Consider the following 24396-nt stretch of genomic DNA (forward strand, 5'->3'; position numbering starts at 1 on the left):
GAGAATTCTCTAATGACCGAAGTTTCACCCTTCTGGCTTTTAAAGTATGTTCTTTTTCAGAAATGTTTCAGTGTCTCATTGTCAAACATACCTGCCTGAAATCATACAGCCAGTGCCTGACATGTTAAAAAACGTTATTAACAGGGGCAGCACTGGCACAGGTTCGGTCACCGCCCTGCGAGTACAGAAGTGTAGCTGTAACTGTGCCCCTGGACCTGGCTGACACTGGCGTTATATTGGGACCGGCTGACAATCAGGGTCAGGGATGTTGTTACAAATACCGTTCTCTATTCTCAGCCGTCAATGTGACTGAATAAAGTTAATTTTCTCCCCACTGCATTTGACTCTGTGCAGGCTCCAGGCCAGGTTAGTAATTAACCCATATCTGCTGGTCAACAGCGTCTTTGTTTCTGGTGACAGGTTCCTTTAAAGGGTTCGACTGTGACTCATAGAGTAACTTTCTTCAATGGATGGACTAGAGATCAATATTTTGTTCCTCTTGGAGGACACCTTATTTTTATTCTTCCTCACAATGAGAACAATACCCTCCCCCCAAATGTGGGGGTATTTGAATTTCATTTTTTTATCATTGTAAAATTATAATCAAAACTTTTGGATCTGTTTTCAGAATTTAGAGCATGAAGAATATTAAAATCATTTTCTGGGATATAACCAATAATGTCTTATACTTAGCATACAACATCACTGGTTTGTCAATGTGGGTTCGATTAATGATTGTCTTGGATGTGACTTCCATGATCAAACATTAATGACCTATTGAATAGGTCCTGGAAAACAGTTTTACTTTATTTGTAGTAATGTGAGATTCACACTTTGATTTGACTATTATATTTAGCAGGACCAATCAAAGCAGTCCACCAAATACAGGTATACAATGATATTTATACTCAACTCAAAAACATTGCCAGAATCCGTTCCTTCCTCAGCCCACAATCTACCAAAACTCTTGTGCATGCTCTCATCATCTCCCGCCTCGATTACTGCAACACGCTCCTCTGTGGCCTCCCAGCTAACTCTCTTGCACCACTCCAGTCTGTCCTCAACTTTGCTGCCCGGCTAATCCACCTCTCTCCTCACTACTCCCCTGCTTCTCCCCTCTGCAAATCCCTCCACTGGCTCCCAATTCCCCAACGAATCCAGTTCAAACTACTAACACTGATCTACGAAGCCATTCACAACCTGTCCCCTCCCTATATCTCTGAACTAATCTCCTAATATCTTCCCTCACGTAATCTTCGATCCTCCCAAGACCTCCTACTCTCCTCCACACTTATTCATTCCTCACACAACCGCCTCCAAGATTTCTCCCGAATATCCCCGATCCTCTGGAATTCCATGCCTCAACACGTCCGATTATCCACCACCCTCGGATCCTTCAGACGGAACCTGAAAACCCATCTCTTCAGGAAAGCCTACAGCCTACAATAACCAACCCACCGCTGCCAGAGCCGCCGCCTCACCGCCGCCAAAGTCACCGCTGCCAGAGCCGCCGCCCCACCGCTGCCAGAGCCGCCGCCGCCTCACCCCTACCTTCTGTCTCTTCCCCACTATCCCATAGAATGTAAGTCCGCAAGGACAGGGTCCTCTTCCCTCTGTACCAGTCTGTCACTGTAAACCTGTTTAGTGTAAACGATATCTATAACCTTGTATGTAACCCCTTTCTCATGTACAGCACCATGGAATTAATGGTGTTATATAAATAATAACAATAATAATAATAATAATATTTATTCACCAGTTAGTCCTATTAAAAAAATAAATCCAGTCAAGCAAGCTTTTCAGTGTAGTTGAGGTGAAGCAACACCACTTAGAGCTGTCTTAGCAGCTACTTAAAGGTCAACGACAATCTATATTATACCAATAGGAACCCTTTATGTACTAAAGATAACACAGATAAAATATAGCTTTTAATTAATATACCAATTAAAACCATGCCACAAATACAACCAGATGAACACATAAAATACACAACCGTGCACTCTGGGATAACCCTGCCAAACAATACCTCTTAGTACTGCCTACCTATCAGTGGAGGTTGGCACCCTAAACACAGATACGAGATTGGCGCCCCCACTCACCGTCGGCTGTCCATGGGAAGCCCTAATATTAAATCCCAGCCTGATAATGATCAGACACAGATGTGTAAATACACAAAAATGGCAAGGCACAAAAACATATATAGCTGCAGGGAGAAAAAGAAAAAAAAAAAAAACCCTTATCTTCAGCCGAAGATAGCCTAGTGCTTAGATATATGCATGGTAAACAGAGGGTGAGACCGAGACTTATCAGTGTTGATATTTCATACGCCTCTACGCGTTTCACCCCAGCGGATCATCAGGAGGCCTTGATATGTAGATTGAGGTGAAGCTATAACATTGCACAGTGGCTAAAAGTGTCAAAAGTAAACTCTTTCCTCATATTTTAGCCAAATGAGAAACAATGGGTGAGCTACTTATAGATGACAGCTACTGCCATGGTTAAAACAACTAACAGCTAACAAACTGTCACTATGTAATAGGGTGCAGGGTTGAGTATGTCACCACGGAACAGACAGACCAACTGTTGAGGGGAATTTATTAACAGGAGTAAGATTCTCCTCGCAGGGAGTAAACAGAGGGTTAATAGAGATAAAGCAAACAGTAAACAGTTTAGCGGAGTGTTCTTGTAACTTATCAGTCCAGGGAGGTCCTGACTGGAGGGTCCTTATTCCAACATGGGTACAGTCACCAGCAGCGCTTGAGATTCTGAAGTCTCTCCTCTGTCTCTTGGGAACTGGAGACTTCAGGGTTAAGTCTTTGCAGTCTTTTCTCCCAGTGAAGCTGGAAGCAGGAAGTAACACAGCCACTTTGCTGCACAGTCTCTGTATATTAGCCTGGCAGTCTTTCTGCAGTAGCAATGCTACACACACATACTGAGCAGTTTACTTGTCACACTCAGGGGTCCTGGCTTGTCACTGCGGTCACCGGGGCTGCGCCCTCAGGTTGCTGTCAGGGAATACGTCTTTTCTGATTACGGAGGCTTCCAAGTCCACATTCTCACATCCAGCCTTCACTACGGCTGGTATCTTAGCCTCAGTGCCGTCACAGGGAGCACGCTCTCTCGGGGAGTATGGCGCTGCAGCCTGCTTTCTCTCTGGCACGCTGTCCCCTCCGTCTCGCGCACTCTGCTCTCCCGCTTTTTTCTGACCCCACCCCTCTCTCTTCCTCTCTGCCCCCAGCAGTCACATGGTCCCCTCTGTCCAGGGCAGAAAGTCCTCCCCCCAACAACCCAGCTGTCTGACTAAGTGGTTCCAGGTAAGGAGCAGGGAAAGCAACCTCCTTACTTTCCCCCTCTCTTGAAGCTCGCCATTCTACGCGCGAGAACTCTTCATGCTTCTCTTTCTTCTTTTGAGGGGAGTCAGATACCTGCAATTCTCACATCTCCTTCTGCCTTCCTTCTTTCACATACTGCCAAACTAAATGGTCTAGGAGTTGTTCATCAGTGAGGTTGAGATATTCTTCCTCTACTTCGTCGGCAGCCATAGAAGAAAGTTCCCCAGACAAATTTTGTGTTGTCACATTAGAGTTTCCAACGGCATCCGACATTGTGGTACTGTCTTGCTCTAGGTGGGGCTCTTCTCTTCCTGCCGTACCACTCCCTCCAGGGGCGACATTCCCTCTAGTTAGCAGAACCCTCAGAGGGGTGAGCGGATCTCTGCCACCGCTCTTCTCGGGTAGGGCAATTTCTGGACATGTGTCACACCCTTCTGCATGACCAGCACTCACGTCTGCGTCTGTCTGTAGGGCGCTTCAGTCTGTATCGTCGACCTCGGTGGGAGACATCTCTCATCTGCGGTTGCTCTTCACTCCAGGATACTGAGTTACACTCTGGGGCCACCACTGAAGCCTTCTTCATGCTATGCACCTCTCTGCTATCTCTTTCTGGCTGCTTCCGCACTTTACCTCGGGGTATGCCGCTGGTCCCCAAAATGGCAGTCAGGGCTTTCCCCAGACTCTCAATCTCTTCCCAGATTCTTCTTATCTTCAACCGGGAATCCTGGGTCCATGTCATCTTCTCTTCATTCTGATTGGGTGCTCCGCAATTGTAGCATGTTGGCAGTCTTCTTCGCCAAGCGGTACTAGTCTCACTTTGGGGGGCGGTCTCTTTTTCTCGCACCGGAGGGCTGGACTCTGCAGCAGGGGTCTTCTTATATTCAGTCACTTCCTCACGGACCTGCTTAACATCCTTCTTCAAGTCTTCTACCCATTGAGGGGTTGTTACCTACCCACTCCATACCTTCCCCACTGGCACTACCACCCCTTGCTCTTGCTCGCGTGTGCGTGCCTCACTCCCTACCTCAGAGAAGGTCATATCTGGCTTTACGCGCATGCGCTCTCGCAGGGCCTGTTTCATCAACACATCTAGCAAGCCTGTCACAAGTTGGTCTCACAGCACAACATCAGTTGACCCACACCTACGCCATCCTTCCGTATAATGGCAGTATGAAGCTCCTGCAGTGCATTCATATATTGCGTCACGGTCTCCCTCTCTCTTTGTAACCGGCGAAACAGTCGCATGCGAAATTAGGATTATTTAGTCTAAAAAAAAGACGACTGAGGGGCGATCTAATAACCATGTATAAGTATATAAGGGGACAATACAAATATCTCGCTGAGGATCTGTTTATACCAAGGAAGGTGACGGGCACAAGGGGGCATTCTTTGCGTCTGGAAGAGAGAAGATTTTTCCACCTGTAGAGCCGGCATCATAGGATGCATCCGCATCATCCCTCGGATACGCTCCATCCAACTCCACAACATGGCATCACTCCCCGAGAATTTTGGCAGGTTAACTAACATGGCTCCCAGGGAGATGCTAGACCTGGGGCCTCCCCCAACTGCTTGGTCTGCCCTTTCCGTGCTACCATGTGACATCCTGCTGACTACGCCAAGTGTAATAGGGTGCAGGGTTGAGTATGTCACCACGGAACAGACAGACCAACTGTTGAGGGGAATTTATTAACAGGAGTAAGATTCTCCTCGTAGGGCGTAAACAGGGGGTTAATAGAGATAAAGCAAACAGTAAACAGTTTAGCGGAATCTAAATGGTTAACTAGTGTTCTTGTAACTGATCAGTCCAGAGAGGTCCTGACTGGAGGGTCCTTATTCCAACGTGGGTACAATCACCAGCAGCACTTGAGATCCTGAAGTCTCTCCTCTGTCTCCTGGGAACTGGAGACTCTGGGGTTAAGTCTTTGCAGTCTTTTCTCCGAGTGAAGCTGCAAGCAGGAAGTATTGTAACACAGCCACACAGTCTCTGTATATTAGCCTGGCAGTCTTTCTGCAGTAGCAATGCTACACACACACTGAACAGTTTACTTGTCACACTCAGGGGTCTTGGCTTGTCACTGCGGTCACCGGGGCTGCGCGCTTAGGTCATTGTCAGGGAATACATTTTCTCTGATTACGGAGGTTTCCAAGTCCACACCCTCACATCCAGCCTTCACTACGGCTGGTATCTCAGCCTCAGTGCCCTTACGGGGAGCACTCTCTCTTGGGGAGCGCGGCGCTGCAGTCTGCTTTCTCTCTGCTGCGCTGTCCCCTCCGCCTCAAGTGTTCTGCTCTCCCGCTCTTTTCTGACCACACCCCCTCTTTTCCTCTCTGCCCCCAGCAGTCACATGGTCCCCTCTGTCCAGGGCAGAAAGTCCTCCCCCCAACAACCCAGCTGTCCGACTAAGTGGTTCCAGGTAAGGAGCAGGGAAAGCAACCTCCTTACAACTATATCAGTGGTCATAACCATGGATACCTAAGCTACTGCAATGCCCTGCACATGAGGTAAGCATCATAGCGAATCAGAAGAACTATACTAAATTTCTAATTGGTGATATTTGCTAATATTACTAATATTACACCTACTACACATTGGATTAGGATGGAAAACCCCTTTAAATATAATAACTACTGTGACAAATTCACTTGCAAAGTGCCGGAGTGGAGATATGTTTCGCTGAAGCTAATGGCTTTAGTGATGTAAGACCCAGAAGTTTTTCTTCCAGCACATTATGTGTTGCGAGGAGTTAAGTAGCCATTTTGTTGAAGGGCTGGGTATTTGTGGACAACCATAGAGTGGGCGGGAGGTGGTCCACCTTATTTCCACCCCAGGGTGTGGTCTGGAGCTTAAATAGTCGGCCTCCAGAGGCAGTCATTGCTCAGTGTGACTGGAGAGGCTAACTCCAGAGAAGTGTTTTGTGTTGGGACTAACCTGAAACTAACTGAACTAACTAGCCTGTGTGTTTTGGTTTCAGTGAGCTGGAGGATCCACCAAGGACTGTGATTTGTGTTTCCATTTCGTTGTATTTTACTGTTTTGCCCAGATGGCCATATTTGTTTTTACTTCACCTTGGTTTATGCCACATATAGTAATCGAAAGGAAGTTCTATCCATGATTAAGATCGCGTAGGATTTGTTCCCTGCACTGGGATTGCTCATCTCTGAATGTCTGTGCTTTTTAACATGATGGCTAAATAAACGTCAAGTTTTAAGGACCATATCTCCTGTGGTCGCTGGAGGCAAAGGAAGTTCTTAGTGAGCCGATCTACCACAGGTGGTGTTTCAAATGCGGGAAGCATTCCAGGAACACATATAGCAGCGGTGAACAAATTGCATGTCCTGGGTAAAGGCGGTCATAAGCCAGGAACTGACAACAGACAGCATGGAAGAGCTAATAAACCAAAGATAGTTCTTAAAGAGACAGTGTTCCCATGTCTACCTCAGTATACAGCTGAGTGAACTGATCTACCGCACTACTTAAATATGGATGGAGGCTTTATTTGTTAGATGTACTGCTGTGACCATGCCAGTGACGCCAATTCATTGGTATTTGAACCAACTGTCCCCTATATCCCTGTGCTAAAAATGCCCCCCCAGTGGGCGGGACCTTCTCTATCTTGTGTGGCACATGAGCAGAGCAAGGTACCTACATGCACCCATTCCTTTCAGCCTTTATTTCAGCGAGGTATGATGGTGCGTAATCTAATATTAGCAAACAGGGTGAGAACATTGCAGCTGCTAATATTTTCTTACACACAACCCATCACTAAATTAAGGGTTAATGTATCTGTGAACATTGCAGTGCAGTATAGTGAAAAAGCACACATGCACAGAAAGAGGGAGGGTTTTGGGCACTATTAATGGGGAGTGGGGGTTTAGAAGATGTCAAAAGAAAGCTGTTGTGTATACATACATTCAGAGGATATAAAAACTCTACACCCCTGTTTATATGACAAGTATGTAAAAAAGTCATATTAAGAATTATTCATTTCAGATCATTTTACACCTTTCGGGCTTGTGCAAACAACTATACTTATGATCCGATTATAATCAGATTGCACGATTAAGGGTGCGCATGCGCAGACACCTGAAACGCGTTGATGCTGGTAATGTGAATTTGTATCGCTGACTGTATATGTCCTACAAATTGCTAATGTGACTAAAGAATCACAGTTTGTGGAACTGGAGTCTCTTCATTTTACACTTTCCACATCTTAATAAGGCGCTTCTGGGCTCCGAACACCCTCAAGTTGCAATCATGGTGACCTGGATTTTATTTTATCTTTCCTACATCTGTAAGCACAACACCCACTTGTGGATGTTAGGCCCTGATACCACCCTCATGGAGTCTGTTTCTGACAGTTTGAGCAGACACATGGATGTCAGTGGCCTGTTCGAGGTAATTTTGCAGGACTCTGGCTCTGCTCCTCCTGTTCCTCCTTGCACAATGGAGGAGGTAGTGGTCCTGCAGCTGAATTGTTGCTCTCCTACGGCCCCCTCCACATCTCCTGGTATACTGGACTGTCTCCTGGTATCTGCTCCATGCTCTGGATACTGTGCTGACAGACACTGCTATGCTTCTTGCCACAGCTCACATTGATGTGCCATCCTGGATGAGCTGAGCAACTTCTGGGTTGTAGACACCGCCTCATGCTACTGTGCAGTATAATTAGGGGTGAGATCAATGCCAAAATGCAAAAGTGACCAAAACAACAGCCAAACAGGATGAGAACAGAGAAATGGAGAAATGGTCTGTGGTCATCCCCTGCAGAACCACTCCCTTATAGGGGTTGTGTTGCTAGTTGCCTATAATTTCAATCTGTTGTCTGTTCCATTTGCACAAAAGCAGGAGAAATTGATTCACAATCGGTGTTGCTTCATAACTAGACAGGTTGATTTCACAAATGTGTGATTGACTTGGAGTTACATTGTGTTGTTTAAGTGTTCCCCTTATTTAGCGAACAGTGTTTATGCTATCTATCTATCTAGCTATCTATCTATCTATCTCTCTCTCTCTCTCTATATATATATATATATATATATATATATATACAGTGCCTTGCGAAAGTATTTGGCCCCCTGAAGGGACGGCCAGGTCTTGGTAGATTTGCAGTAGTATGATACTCCTTCCATTTCAATATGATCGCTTGCACAGTGCTCCTTGGGATGTTTAACGTTTTGAAAAACATTTTGTATCCAAATCCGGCTTTAAACTTCAGCACAACAGTATCATGGACCTGCCTGTTGTGTTCCTTGGTCTTCATGATGCTCTTTGTGCTTCAAACAGAACCCTGAGACTATCACAGAACAGGTGCATTTATATGGAGACTTGATTACACACAGGTGGATTATATTTATCATCATTAGGCATTTAGGACAACATTGGGTCATTCAGAGATCCACAATGAACTTCTGGAGTGAGTATGCTGCACTGAACGTAAAGGGGCCAAATAATATTGCACATCCCACTTTTTAGTTTTTGAATTTCCACAAAAATATAAAATAAGCAATAAATTTCGTTCAACTTCACAATTATGTTCCACTTGTTGTTGATTCTTCACCAAAAATTTACATTTGGTATCTTTATGTTTGAAGCATGATATGTGGGAAAAGGTTGAAAATTTTCAGGGGGCCGAATACTTTCGCAAGGCACTGTGTATATATATATATATATATATATATATATACACTGTGCCCCAAATTATTATGCAAATTGGATTTAAGTGTCATAAAGATTTAATTGTTTTGTTTTTCAAATAAACTTGTGGATGGTATTGTGTCTCAGGGCTCAATAGATAACTGAAATCAATCTGAAACACGTGATAATTAGTTTTTCAGGTGATTCTAATTAAAGGACAACTACTTAAAAATGATGTTTCACATTATTAAGAAGGCCAAAGGTTTCAAGCAATATGAGAAATAAAAAGGATCTCTCTGCTGCTGAAAAGCGTTAAATAGTGCAATGCCTTGGACAAGGTATGAAAAAATTAGATACTTCACAAAAACTTTGTGATCATCATACTGTGAAGAGATTTGTGATTGAAACAGAGCACAGACAGAGTTCATGCAGATAAAGGCATAATGAGGAAGGTTTTTGCCAGACAAATTCATTGGATTAAGAGAGCAGCTGCCACAATACCATTACAAAGCAGCAAACAGTTATTTGAAGCTGCTGGTGCCTCTGGAGTCCCTCAAACCTGAAGGTGTAGGAGCCTTCAAAGGCTTGCTGTGGTGCATAAACCTACTATTCGGCCACCCCTAAACAGTGTTCATGAGCAGAAATGTTTGCAGTGGCCCAGACATACATGAAGACTAATTTTCAAACAGTCTTGTTAACTGATGAGTGTCGAGCAACCCTGGATGGTCCAGATGGATGGAGTAGTGGATGGTTGGTGGATGGCCACCATGTCGCAACAAGGCTGCGACATCAGCAAGGAGGTGGAGAAATCATGTTTTGGGCCGGAATCATGGGGAAACAGCTGGTCGGGCCCTTTAAGGTTCCTGAAGATGTGAAAATTACCTCTGTAAAGTAAATAGCGTTTCTGACTGACAACTTTCTTCCATGGTCTAAAAGCAGAAACGTGCCTTCAGGAGCAAAATCATCTTCATGCATGACAATGCCCCATCTCATGCTGCAAATAATACCTATGAATCATTGGCTGCTATGGGCATAAAAGGAGGTAAACTCATGGTGTGGCCACCATCTTCCCCTGACCTCAACCCTATAGAAAACCTTTGGAGTATCATCCAGCACAAAATCTATGAGGTTGGGAGGCAGTTCACATCAAAACAGCAGCTCTGGGAAGCTATTCTGACTTCATGCAAAGATGTACAAGCAGAAACTTTCCAAAAACTCAAGAATGCAAGAATTGTGAAGGTGATATCAGAGAAGGGTTCCTATGTTAACATGTAAAGGTACCGTTACACTAAACGATTTACCAACGATCACGACCAGCGATACGACCTGGCTGTGATCGTTGGTAAGTCGTTGTGTGGTCGCTGGAGAGCTGTCACACAGACAGCTCTCCAGCGACCAACGATGCCGAAGTCCCCGGGTAACCAGGGTAAACATCGGGTTACTAAGCGCAGGGCCGCACTTAGTAACCCGATGTTTACCCTGGTTACCATTGTAAATGTAAAAAAAAAAAAAAACACTACATACTTACATTCCGGTGTCTGTCACGTCCCCCGGCGTCACCTTCCCGCACTGACTGTCAGCGCCAGCCGGCCGTAAAGCAGAGCACAGCGGTGACATCATGACGTCACTGCTGTGCTCTGCTTTACGGCTGGCGCTCACAGTCAGTGCGGGAAGCTGATGGCGGGGGACGTGACAGACACCGGAATGTGAGTATGTTGTGTTTTCTTTTTACTTTTACAATGGTAACCAGGGTAAATATCGGGTTATTAAGCGCGGCCCTGCGCTTAGTAACCCGATGTTTACCCTGGTTACAAGTGAACACATCGCTGGATCGGCGTCACACACGCCGATCCAGTGATGACAACGGGTGATCCAGCAACGAAATAAAGTTCTGGCCTTCTAGCTCCAACCAGCGATGTCACAGCAGGATCCTGATCGCTGCTGCGTGTCAAACACAACGAGATCGCTATCCAGGACGCTGCAACGTCACGGATCGCTATCGTTCTCGTTCAAAAGTTGCTCAGTGTGAAGGTACCTTAACTTGGTCTGTTAGGATGCTTTGGAGTTAAATAGCTTTTTTGTTCAGTGAATGTGACCTCCTAATGCTGCAAATTCCACAAATGAGCATTTTCAGTTCTTTAAAACATATCAAATGTTTTGAAATTCTACTGTGCCTAATAATTTGGAACAGTGCATTTTGAGTTTATATTCATTTTGGAGATTATACTGTTATCATTGGGAGGTTTCTTCAATAAAATTAGATGTATACTCTAATGGGTGATTACTTTTATTAGACTGACTGTCATTTGCACCGACCATTTAGGAAGATCCGAGAAAAATGTCAACTACATAATAATTTGGAACATAGTGTATAGTGGTAGATCGTCTCACTCAGCTGTACACGAAGGTAAACACGGGACACTGTCTCTAAGATCGTCACTGGTTTATTATGTATGCGGCATAAAAAATAAACATGGCCCTTTGAGCAAAAACGGGGAAAACAAAACAAAGTACAGTGCTTGTGGTAGTTGGGATCAGCCCGCTCATGGTTAGCAAAACACATGGTTCAGGTTAGCACGAACACTTCTCTGGAGTTAGCCCCTAGAGACACACTGAACACTGAATGCCTCAGGAGTCCCACTATTTAAACCCCAGACCACACCCTGGGGTGGCGATAAGGTGGACAACCTCCCACCTACTCTATAGTTGTCCACAAAAACCCAGAGCTTAAAATAGCCAATTAAACCCTCTCAACACATAGTGTAATGGAACAAACATCTTCAGATCACTGAAACTAACTGCGTCAGTGAAACATATCTCCCCCCAGCACTTTAACAATTACTTTTTCACAATATTTATAACCCAAAAAAGAGCATGAACCGTACCTCCAAAAATCATACATTGATCTAAAGCCGCTAGGCAAAAATTTATATATAACTGAACATGAGGTTTTTAGTTTAATATTCTGATCAGACTGTATGAAGCCCACTGCCACTTCACGGCAAACCGGAGCGGAGCCGTACGCCGACCACTGTCACATAGGCAATGCACAAAACCACAGCAACAATGGCCACCACACAGCACCAACACCAATTTAAGGATTTTGTATAGCCCCACTTTTTTTGATACAGTGGGGCAAAAAAGTATTTAGTTAGTCAGCAATAGTGCAAGTTCCACCACTTAAAAAGATGAGAGGCGTCTGTAATTTACATCATAGGTAGACCTCAACTATGGGAGACAAACTGAGAAAAAAAAATCCAGAAAATCACATTGTCTGTTTTTTTATCATTTTTTTTGCATATTATGGTGGAAAATAAGTATTTGGTCAGAAACAAACAATCAAGATTTCTGGCTCTCACAGACCTGTAACTTCTTCTTTAAGAGTCTCCTCTTTCCTCCACTCATTACCTGTAGTAATGGCACCTGTTTAAACTTGTTATCAGTATAAAAAGACACCTGTGCACACCCTCAAACAGTCTGACTCCAAACTCCACTATGGTGAAGACCAAAGAGCTGCCAAAGGACACCAGAAACAAAATTGTAGCCCTGCACCAGGCTGGGAAGACTGAATCTGCAATAGCCAACCAGCTTGGAGTGAAGAAATCAACAGTGGGAGCAATAATTAGAAAATGGAAGACATACAAGACCACTGATAATCTCCCTCGATCTGGGGCTCCACGCAAAATCCCACCCCGTGGGGTCAGAATGATCACAAGAACGGTGAGCAAAAATCCCAGAACCACGCGGGGGGACCTAGTGAATGAACTGCAGAGAGCTGGGACCAATGTAACAAGGCCTACCATAAGTAACACACTACGCCACCATGGACTCAGATCCTGCAGTGCCAGACGTGTCCCACTGCTTAAGCCAGTACATGTCCGGGCCCGTCTGAAGTTTGCTAGAGAGCATTTGGATGATCCAGAGGAGTTTTGGGAGAATGTCCTATGGTCTGATGAAACCAAACTGGAACTGTTTGGTAGAAACACAACTTGTCGTGTTTGGAGGAAAAAGAATACTGAGTTGCATCCATCAAACACCATACCTACTGTAAAGCATGGTGGTGGAAACATCATGCTTTGGGGCTGTTTCTCTGCAAAGGGGCCAGGACGACTGATCCGGGTACATGAAAGAATGAATGGGGCCATGTATCGTGAGATTTTGAGTGCAAACCTCCTTCCATCAGCAAGGGCATTGAAGATGAAACGTGGCTGGGTCTTTCAACATGACAATGATCCAAAGCACACCACCAGGGCAACGAAGGAGTGGCTTCGTAAGAAGCATTTCAAGGTCCTGGAGTGGCCTAGCCAGTCTCCAGATCTCAGCCCTATAGAAAACCTTTGGAGGGAGTTGAAAGTCCGTGTTGCCAAGCGAAAAGCCAAAAACATCACTGCTCTAGAGGAGATCTGCATGGAGGAATGGGCCAACATACCAACAGCAGTGTGTGGCAACCTTGTGAAGACTTACAGAAAACGTTTGACCTCTGTCATTGCCAACAAAGGATATATTACAAAGTATTGAGATGAAATTTTGTTTCTGACCAAATACTTATTTTCCACCATAATATGCAAATAAAATGTTAAAAAAACAGACAATGTGATTTTCTGGATTTTTTTTCTCAGTTTGTCTTCCATAGTTGAGGTCTACCTATGATGTAAATTACAGACGCCTCTCATCTTTTTAAGTGGTGGAACTTGCACTATTGCTGACTGACTAAATACTTTTTTGCCCCACTGTATATAGCATGTTTTCTCCCCTAGTAGAGTAGAGAATTGAAAGTGTTGAAAAGCTGTTTAGGGTTGTGAGACAGAGAAGATATGAGAGATGAGAAGTAAGTTTGTTTTGCGAAGGTGAGTGTGGATTTGAAGCTGGCGAGGGACTGCTTGTATGCGATAAAGTGCTCGGCAGAACAGGATCTCTTCCATCTCCACTCAGCAACCCTAGAAGCCCATCTCACTTATTTGGTCAGGCTGGTCAGCCAGGGTTGTCTGTTGATTGTACGAGTTTTGCTGTGCATGAGGGGGGCAGCCGAATCAAATGTTGCTGTTATTGTGGTGTTATTTATAGTGGCAGCAGCATAAGGAAGTAATATCTGTAAGAGGGAGAAGGGACTCAGAGAGTAAGTGTAAATTGAGGTTCTTGAGATTTCTGCAAGTGTGAGTTTATGGAGTGGGGGTTGCGCACTAGGAGAGGAGAGGGAAGAGAATGTCAGTAGGTTGTGGTCAGACAGGGGGAGGGGTCAGTTAGTGAGATTATTAAGGGAAAAGAGGCGGGTGAAGATAAGGTCCAGCGTATGGCCATCTTTGTGAATGGCCACGGAGGGCCATTGAGTGAGGCCAAAGGAGGCAGTCAGTGATAAAAGTTTAGAAGCAGGTGAGGTGAAAGTGTCAATGGGGATGTTGAAGTCACCCATGACGATAGTGGGCATGTCAGCAGAAAGGAAATGAAGTAGCCAGGTGGTGAAGTAGTCAAGAAAGGTGGAGATGGCTAGTTTTGGGGGGTGGTAGATGTCAGCCAGCTGGAGGTTGGAGGGGGAGTAGATGCGGACGAAGTGCGCCTCAAACAAGAGAAGAGTAGTGGAGGGTGGTAGTGGAATGTTCATTTAGGCTGGTAGACAAGGAGGATATCTGCTGATGATTGACGACAGCCATCTCTTGGTACTCGGTCCCCAGCCACCACTTTTTCTCACGGTGTTGTGCCCCTGCCTTGTACCAAAAAAAATCAAAAATATTGTACCCATAAATAAATACAGCTCTGGCAAAAATTAAGAGACCACCACATCAAAACCCTGTTATGGGCAGCCCAATCTCCAGACCTGAACCCCATTGAAAACCTCTGGAATGTAATCAAGAGGATAATGGATAGTCACAAGCCAGCAAACAAAGAAGAACTGATTAAATTAAAAGAAGCAGTGTGAAAGACTGATGGAAAGCATGCCAAGACGTATGAAAGCTGTGATTAAAAATCGTGGTTATTCCACAAAATATTGATTTCTGAACTCTTCCTGAGTTAAAACATTAGTATCGTTGTTTCTAAATGATTATGTACTTGTTTTCTTTGCATTATTTGAGGTCTGAAAGCATTTTTTAAAAAATTTTGATCAATTTTCTTTTTCAGAAAAAAATACTAAATTTATTGCTTGGAAATTCAAAGACATACTGTCAGAAGTTTATAGAATAAAAGATCACTTTACATTTTACTCAAAAATATACCTATAAAATGAAAAATCAGACAAACTGAATATTTTTCGGTGGTCTCTTCATTTTTACCAGAGCTGCATTTGTATGAAAAAAACAAACAAAAAGTACATATACTTGGCATCGCCGCATCCAGACCGACCTGACCTATAAAACTGTCCCACTAGTTAACCTTTTTAGTAAACACCATAAAAAATAAATAAAAAACAAGGGAGTAAGCAATGCATTATAATCATACTGCCAAACAAAAAGTGGAATAAAGCATGATAAAAAAGAAGGATATTAATAATCATGGTACTGCTGAAAATGTAATTTTGTCCCGCAAAAAAACCCATCATACAGCTCCAACAGCAGAAAAATAAAAATGTTATAGCTTTAAGAATAAAGCGATGCAAAACTAATTATGATAAAACTGCCTTATCAATTTTACCACACGTGGAATGACACAACCCCCCCAAAAAAGAAAATGTACATTCTGCCTCTCAAAAATCAGAATAGAAAGCGATCAAAAAATGTCTGAAAATGGTACCAATAAAAACGTCAACTCATCCAGCAAAAAACAGGCCATCACATGACTCCGTCTGCCAAAATATGGAAAATTGTAGCTCTCAAAATAAGGTGATGCAAAAAACTAGTTTTTGCAATAAAAAGCATCTTTTAGTGCGTGACAGCAGCCAAACGTAAAAACCCAATATAAATCTGGTATCACTGTAATCGCACCGACCTGAAGAATAAATTTGCCTAATCACTTATACCGCACGAGAAGCATCGTAAAAAATAAATAAAAGCAATACTTCACCTGCTGTTGATTTTTTCATACTGCCTCCCAAAGATCGCAGTAAGGCTCAGTGCATATTTATCCTGCGCTGTGTGCTGAGCGCTTACACCGGGGTTTACATGTAAACCTCTGAAATACGTGATTCTGATGGAACCACTGGAAGAAAATTCCCTATAATGAGGCAGATGGAGGCACTGTGGACGCCGTCTGACCTGTGATCCGGCGGTGTCTGTCTTTTTAGGATTGCATAGAATTGCTGTAGGCCACAATTTTATGCATTTCTGAAAAGAAGGACACCACTGAACAGAGGCCAGATGGAGTCCAGAGTAACTCTGCTGCCTCATTATAGTGAATGGATCCCTTGGAGGTTTCATCTGAATCACATCACTCAGAGATTTAGATGGAAACCCCAAAATAAGTGCTCAGTGTAGAGCGCCTGATACATGTGATCCCAAATGTTAACTAAAATGTTACCCCCAAAAAGATTCAACTCAATTCACAAAAAAAGCAAGTCCCCACTCAGGTTTGTCATCTGTTAATGGATAAATAGGGGGCTTCCACGTTACTGGTAGTAGAAAGGCTCTGGAAAAGTGATATGGCTCCTCACCCTTCAAAAGAAATTCAGCAAATTCTCGGCTCCCAAATCCAAATGCCTCGCCCTTTTGAGCCCCACAGTGTAGCTAAACCACATATAGCGTCCACATGTTTGGCATTTCTGTAGTGATGAGAGCCCATCTATCTTACAGGGGCATTCCTCCAGAAGCATGGGCAGGGCATAACGTACTGGTGACTGCAAGGTACTGGTTACTACAACAAATTGGTCATTACAATGTCAGTTTACAATTTTCATTCGTCAACATTCATTGATGCTTGTTTCTGAAAAATACCCATGGAGTCAAAATCGGCACTACACCTGTAGATAAATTCCCAAAATGCTATAATTTCCATAATGGGGTCACTTGAGGGGGAATTCTGTTCTTCTAGCAATTAGGGGCTCTGTACATGGAGTCCTCAAACTGTTCTAGGAAAATCGCGAGGAAGCAAATAGCGCTCTGTTCCTCCTGAGTCTCTCCATATGGCTAAATAGTACTGTACAGCCACATATGGGGTATTGCCACGTTCAGTAGAAAATGTGGTACAAATTATGGTGCCATTTTTACCCACTTCTTGTGTGAAAAAGTAAAATCTAGTGCTAAAACTATATTTTGGTGGTAAAAATGTAGTTATTTTTTCCTCACTGCCATTGGTATAAAATTCTGTAACACACCTGTGTTGTCAATATGATCACGGCACCCCTATGTGAATTCATTGAGAGGTATAGTTTGTAAAATGGGGTCACTTATGGGGGGTTAGCTGTTCTGGCACCTCATGGGCTCTTCCATTGGGTCATGGCACCTGCAAACCATAACAGTAAAATATGGTGCTCCTTGCCTTCTGAGCTCTGCACTGTGCCTGAAAAATATTTCCCAATTACATGTAGGGTATTGGTGCACTCATGAAAAAATGGATCTCAGTTTGTTGTAAAAAATGTCCTATTAGCTTTTAGAAAAATTAAAAACTTGGGTTGTTTTAGCGGAAGAAATGTAACTATTCTTTCTTCACCACTCAATGGTATAAAATTCTGTGAGGCACATGTGGTGTCAACATGATCAATGGACCCCTAGATAAATTAATTGAGCAGTATAGTTTGTAAAATTACATATAGGGGGTTTCTGTTGTTCTGGCACCTTCAAAAACTCAGCAAAAAATTCATAGAGAATATCAGCAAAAAATCCAGCAAACCCTGATTTTTGTCTGTAGCTTTTTTTTTTACTGACAAGAGACCAGGTGTTGGCTGAAGAAAAAAAGCAATGTGTGGACATAGTCTTAGGATGTTATCAGTCTAGAATAGCAAAGGGAGCTGCCAGCAGTGGCCGTTGATGATTTGTCAATTTGTGCATTCAGTGTGACAGAAAATGTACACAATCATTAATAGCCTAATTTTATTTGTTGTTTATGCTACTTTGCATTGTAAAGGTTTGTGCTTCCTGTTACTTGTAATTATTGAATAATTCTCCACATTAGCAGTTATTAATTCCACTGCCCCAGATTTTTGCCTAATAGCTTCACCCTATATCTCTTCATAAACATACGGTAACTATTATGTATTAACTAGATGGTGGCCTGATTCTAATGCATCGGGTATTCTAGAATATGCATGTCCACGTAGTATATTGCCCAGTCACGTAGTATATTGCCCAGCTACGTAGTATATTGCCCAGCCATGTAGTACATTGCCCAGCCACATAGTATATTGCCCAGCAACGTAGTATATTGCCCAGTCACGTAGTATATTGCCCAGCCACGTAGTATATTGCCCAGTAACGTAGTATATTGCCCAGTCACGTAGTATATTGCACAGTCCACGTAGTATAAAGCACAGCCCATGTAGTATATTGCACAGCCCACGTAGTATATGGCAATGTGGGCATCATATCCCTGTTAAAAAAAAGAATTAAAATAAAAAATAGTTATATACCCACCTTCCGGAGCCCCGGATCCAAGAGAAGCAGTTACCGACGCTGAGTCCTCGCACGCGCCTGTCTGAAGAGTGCATTGCAGTTTCGCGAGATGATGACGTAGCGGTCTCGCGAGACCGCTAATTCATCGTCTCGCGAGATCGCCGCATGGACTGGTTACCGGAGCGTCGCGAGCGGGAAAGGCCTGTTGTGGATCCGAGGGGCCGACGGATGGTGAGTATATAACGATTTTTTATTTTTTTAAATTATTTTTAACATTAGATCTTTTTACTATTGATACTGCATAGGCAGCATCAATAGTAAAACGTTGGTCACACAGGGTTAATAGCAGCATTAACCGAGTGGGTTACACTGCCGCATAGCGTGGTCGGGTAATGCTGCCATTAACCCTGTGTGAGCGGTGACCGGAGGGGACTATGGAGGGGGCACTGACTGCGGGGAGAAAGGAGCGGCCATGTTGCCGCCGGACTGTGCCCGTCGCTGATTGGTTGTGGCTGTTTTGCGGCGACCAATCAGCGACTTGGATTTCCATGATAGACAGAGGCCGCGACCAATGAATATCTGTGACAGACAGACAGACAGACAGAAATGACCCTTAGACAATTATATAGTAGATAGGTGTGTTATCTTTGTGCTATATACAGTGGGGCAAAAAAGTATTTAGTCAGTCAGCAATAGTGCAAGTTCCACCACTTAAAAAGATGAGAGGCGTCTGTAATTTACATCATAGGTAGACCTCAACTATGGAAGACAAACTGAGAAAAAAAATCCAGAAAATCACATTGTCTGTTTTTTTAACATTTTATTTGCATATTATGGTGGAAAATAAGTATTTGGTCAGAAACAAAATTTCATCTCAATACTTTGTAATATATCCTTTGTTGGCAATGACAGAGGTCAAACGTTTTCTGTAAGTCTTCACAAGGTTGCCACACACTGCTGTTGGTATGTTGGCCCATTCCTCCATGCAGATCTCCTCTAGAGCAGTGATGTTTTTGGCTTTTCGCTTGGCAACACGGACTTTCAACTCCCTCCAAAGGTTTTCTATAGGGCTGAGATCTGGAGACTGGCTAGGCCACTCCAGGACCTTGAAATGCTTCTTACGAAGCCACTCCTTCGTTGCCCTGGTGGTGTGCTTTGGATCATTGTCATGTTGAAAGACCCAGCCACGTTTCATCTTCAATGCCCTTGCTGATGGAAGGAGGTTTGCACTCAAAATCTCACGATACATGGCCCCATTCATTCTTTCATGTACCCGGATCAGTCGTCCTGGCCCCTTTGCAGAGAAACAGCCCCAAAGCATGATGTTTCCACCACCATGCTTTACAGTAGGTATGGTGTTTGATGGATGCAACTCAGTATTCTTTTTCCTCCAAACACGACAAGTTGTGTTTCTACCAAACAGTTCCAGTTTGGTTTCATCAGACCATAGGACATTCTCCCAAAACTCCTCTGGATCATCCAAATGCTCTCTAGCAAACTTCAGACGGGCCCGGACATGTACTGGCTTAAGCAGTGGGACACGTCTGGCACTGCAGGATCTGAGTCCATGGTGGCGTAGTGTGTTACTTATGGTAGGCCTTGTTACATTGGTCCCAGCTCTCTGCAGTTCATTCACTAGGTCCCCCCGCGTGGTTCTGGGATTTTTGCTCACCGTTCTTGTGATCATTCTGACCCCACGGGGTGGGATTTTGCGTGGAGCCCCAGATCGAGGGAGATTATCAGTGGTCTTGTATGTCTTCCATTTTCTAATTATTGCTCCCACTGTTGATTTCTTCACTCCAAGCTGGTTGGCTATTGCAGATTCAGTCTTCCCAGCCTGGTGCAGGGCTACAATTTTGTTTCTGGTGTCCTTTGACAGCTCTTTGGTCTTCACCATAGTGGAGTTTGGAGTCAGACTGTTTGAGGGTGTGCACAGGTGTCTTTTTATACTGATAACAAGTTTAAACAGGTGCCATTACTACAGGTAATGAGTGGAGGAAAGAGGAGACTCTTAAAGAAGAAGTTACAGGTCTGTGAGAGCCAGAAATCTTGATTGTTTGTTTCTGACCAAATACTTATTTTCCACCATAATATGCAAAAAAAATGATAAAAAAAACAGACAATGTGATTTTCTGGATTTTTTTTTCTCAGTTTGTCTCCCATAGTTGAGGTCTACCTATGATGTAAATTACAGACGCCTCTCATCTTTTTAAGTGGTGGAACTTGCACTATTGCTGACTAACTAAATACTTTTTTGCCCCACTGTATTTATCTTAACATTAGACTTTTATATACAATTGTTCTCTCACCTTTCTGACTTGCTGCTTTTCAACACTTGCAAGGTAAAAAAAAATACTATTGTTATTAGTAAAAGGACACCGAAGATTTTCAGATGCTGACTGTTACTATGAGCAAACCTGAAAGACAAACCAAAATGTATTAATGTCCATAGTGTGCATACCCAGGATCCAGCAAACCCTTTTGTTGCCCAGACCCCACTCTTTGGCATGCCTTACCTGGATTAATCAAAGAGATTAAAGACAAATATCAAACCTGCCATTACATCGGACATTATCAAAACTAATTTATTCTTCCGCTGTCTGAGTCCATTGTTAGGAAAAGTGCATTATAAATTTTTGTTTGTATTAAGCCCTTGTTATCCCCCAAGGCTTCTCTGTTAAAGGGGTATACCCATCTCCAAGATCTTACCCCAATATGTAGTATGTGTACGATTAATTATATTAGCAAAAATACCTCCATTTAGAAATGTAGTATAGTTCTTCTGATTCGCTATGTCGCTTACCCCTTGTGCAGAGCATTGCAGTAGCTTAGAGATCCATGGTTATGACCATTCATATAGTGACAGTTAATTAGTTAGACAGTTCTGAGTGGTCGTAACCATGGATACCTAAGCTACCTATTTCAGTATGTACACCTACTATAGTACATACTGGGATAGGATCTTGGAGCTGGGAATACCCCTTTAACTTTACTCTATACTCTTGGAACAATAGTGCAAATGCCGGTAAGATATAAGGAGAAGTGGTACATCTGTAAGTATCATTTAAATGCCTAAATTCTTTAGCCAATATTTATTTATGGGATAATTAAAGCTGTCGTGACATTGTGCTGTTCGTGTGCCAACAGACTGCACAGAGATAGTGAACCGATCAATAGTCAGTTAATTTGTTATTACGTAATTGCGATTCTCTGTGTGGCTCTTCATGCATGTGCTGTGACTGTCACACAGCCGCGACACAGCTGAACAGCTGATCAGCCGGCGTGATCCAGGAGACGGTTTCCCTCTGCAGCTTATTCGGTAAGCGCTATAGCTTGCCGAATAAGAGGGAACTTGAACAAATTCGCTCAACTCTAGTTACCTCACTATTTAAATGGCCACGGACTCTGTGCAGAGCTGATTGCTGAGGTTCACTGGAACATAATTGCCTTGAAGAGTGAAGAATAGGAGTGAGTGTACCTCCGATTTTACAAGAAATTCGGTCAAAGTTCGGTAAATGGTCGAGTTTCTATTAATGCTTTTGTTTGGATTTTGGCTAAGATAGTGGTGCTGTATGATGAGGACATGTTTGATGAGGAGAGGGGGTAGGGAGAGGTTAGAGTAGCAGCAGACTGTATTTTTTTTTTTAACTTAAAGGGAACCTGTCACCTGAATTTGGCGGGACAGGTTTGCGGTCATATGTACTACGGAGGACACAGTATGAACTTCAACCCAATATTGTGGCCAGCATGCAGCCAGCGGGTAAGGAAAGGGTGAATCAAACACCCGAAAACCCCGCCCCTATGACCGCAAACCTGTCCCGCCAAATTCAGGTGACAGGTTCCCTTTAATGTGTGGAGATTCCAGCAATAAATCAGGGCGCCGAAGCCATCCACAACGTCCAGACCCAAGGGCTGTCGCTGGCTGCTGAAGTCACATGTCCCTCTCCATGTTAAAAACGGATATGTTATTTTTGCACCATGTTGTCAGTGTAACAGCGCAGAGAGGCTACTCCTGCTGCTTCAAGTAGTCAGATACTTCAGATAGATAGGATCCAAATGGTTTGTGCTAATAGTGTGGTCACATTTCAGATTCTAAATCCTTTCTATTAATAGTGAGGTCCAGACACACTACCTCAGCTAATACATACTGATTATTAATTTAGTGACTGACAGGTCTGGGCCTAGGGTTGTGAAACAGCTGGTTAAAAGAGGGGAAGGGTACATCCAGTGTAAGTGCGAGGTCATGGTGGAAGTGGGAATAGGCTTGGTGTTCAACGTGTATGTGAGTTGGGTAGTAATGTTACTGAAGGCTCTACTGAACAAACAGCGTCTCGTCCTATCCAAAGACCGCTGACAACATCTGTTACTGGACCGGCTACTCCCTTTCTTTGGCAGCCGCACAGCGGTACGCCTTGTAGATGAAGGCTGTATCAAGTGGCCTCTCCTCCTCTTCCTCTGCCACCTTAACATCACACAGAATACAATCCTCAGAGCTGGCACCCCAAATACCCTTGTTTCCCCCCGCGTCACAACTCTCCAACCACCCAACTGACTTTGGGGAACTACAAGTGGGCACAGTCTGCAGAGCTGTTCACACATTCTATTCCATGGGCATTTTTAAAAACTGAAGCAAATTTCTAGCACACTTTGTTTAAAACATTGACTCCCAAGCTATAATCATGAGAACTGCCTTGGTAAAGAGGGTGTTTTATGTCTTTTATTGATGTTTGTCAGTACAGCTGGCTCTATGACCAAGACATGTATTTGCATATCTATTTAAGCCCCAGAATTTTTCCCAGAAGTGAGTCTTAAAGATTCATGTATAGCGTTTCCATAAATCTTGTGTTGTTTCTGCAGTAAGTGCATGGATCTCTGAAAATGTCATTGAGATTAATGCTGTAGCTACCGATGTAACGATTCTGCTGTGTGATCAAAAGATGATAAGGATTTAATACATTTACCTGAGTCTTGTTTTCCAGCCATGCCCCATAACGGTATCCTTAGAAAATTTCAGTTCCTCTTATGCTGTTGTTGTCTCTCAGAAAAATTGAGTGACCTTTATATTATCTTTTGAACTTTATTCTTATATCTCCATGTACCTTCCTTTGGATCACTCCACCCTTTTACTGTCAGATAGAAGATTACACCTTGTCATAATGCCATTATCACTGACCAACCAAGACGTCAATATTAAAATTAATGAGTAACTTCTGTACATGGACCAGCAGTTGAAATGTAACATACACCTATACTGAATGTTTCACTGCTGATGAATTGTCAATAAACAGAAGCTCATAAATTCTTATATAAATATATATGAATTCTTAGCTGCCATACTATGAAGGCCTGGCATTGTACGCCTGCCAACAGTGAGCAGCAACCCCTTATAGACAGGTAAAAACAGGAGACGACACCATAGTGCCACGTCCGTGCAGGAAGGAAGCAGAGTGCGAAACGCGCGTTGGGGTTCCTCTCTCCCACGTCCTCAGCAGGTCGGTCTATCTATTTCACCATTCTGATCTATACTGTTGGCCATCTATGTGCATGCTTTGTCTTGGTGCAGCAATGTTTGTATGTGTGGCTTATATTATTATTATTATTATTTATTATTATAGCGTCATTTACATATGATTGAACTCTGTATTTGCCTATTGGACACCCACATTTATGCTTATATACATTATTACTTTTTCCACTTTGGCATTAGGCACTTTATCCTAAATTCTTGAGATAGTGGCATTTTTGAGCTCATTCTTACTATCAAGGTTCCTACATTTGTTTTATTTCTTGCACTTGTATATTGACTAGCATTATGTCACTGAGACTATATATTTTCCTATAAAACTTTTTATGGAATATTATCTCCAATATCTCTTATATTGCATGTATGGAAATACTACTATTTATATTTATTCTGATTGAGTTGCCTAGTTTTATGGATAGACTGTTTTTAAAC

General features: G+C 43.2%; 1 protein-coding gene across 1 annotated transcript in view; it reads right to left on the reverse strand.

Annotated features, from left to right (window-relative positions):
• The window catches only part of LOC138638521 (galactose-3-O-sulfotransferase 4-like), an 85653-nt gene extending 61980 nt beyond the window's left edge, over positions 1 to 23673 (reverse strand). The window contains exons 1-2 of the mRNA XM_069727893.1: positions 23402 to 23673; positions 20750 to 20857 (exon numbers count right to left, since the gene is read on the reverse strand). Of these exons, the coding sequence (XP_069583994.1) occupies positions 20750 to 20857; positions 23402 to 23430 (137 nt within the window). The 5' untranslated portion in view covers positions 23431 to 23673. The remainder of the gene's footprint in view (positions 1 to 20749; positions 20858 to 23401) is intronic.
• Positions 23674 to 24396: the final 723 nt, after the last annotated feature.

The sequence above is a fragment of the Ranitomeya imitator genome, chromosome 5 (assembly GCF_032444005.1).
Source record: "Ranitomeya imitator isolate aRanImi1 chromosome 5, aRanImi1.pri, whole genome shotgun sequence".
Classification (NCBI taxonomy): domain Eukaryota; kingdom Metazoa; phylum Chordata; class Amphibia; order Anura; family Dendrobatidae; genus Ranitomeya; species Ranitomeya imitator.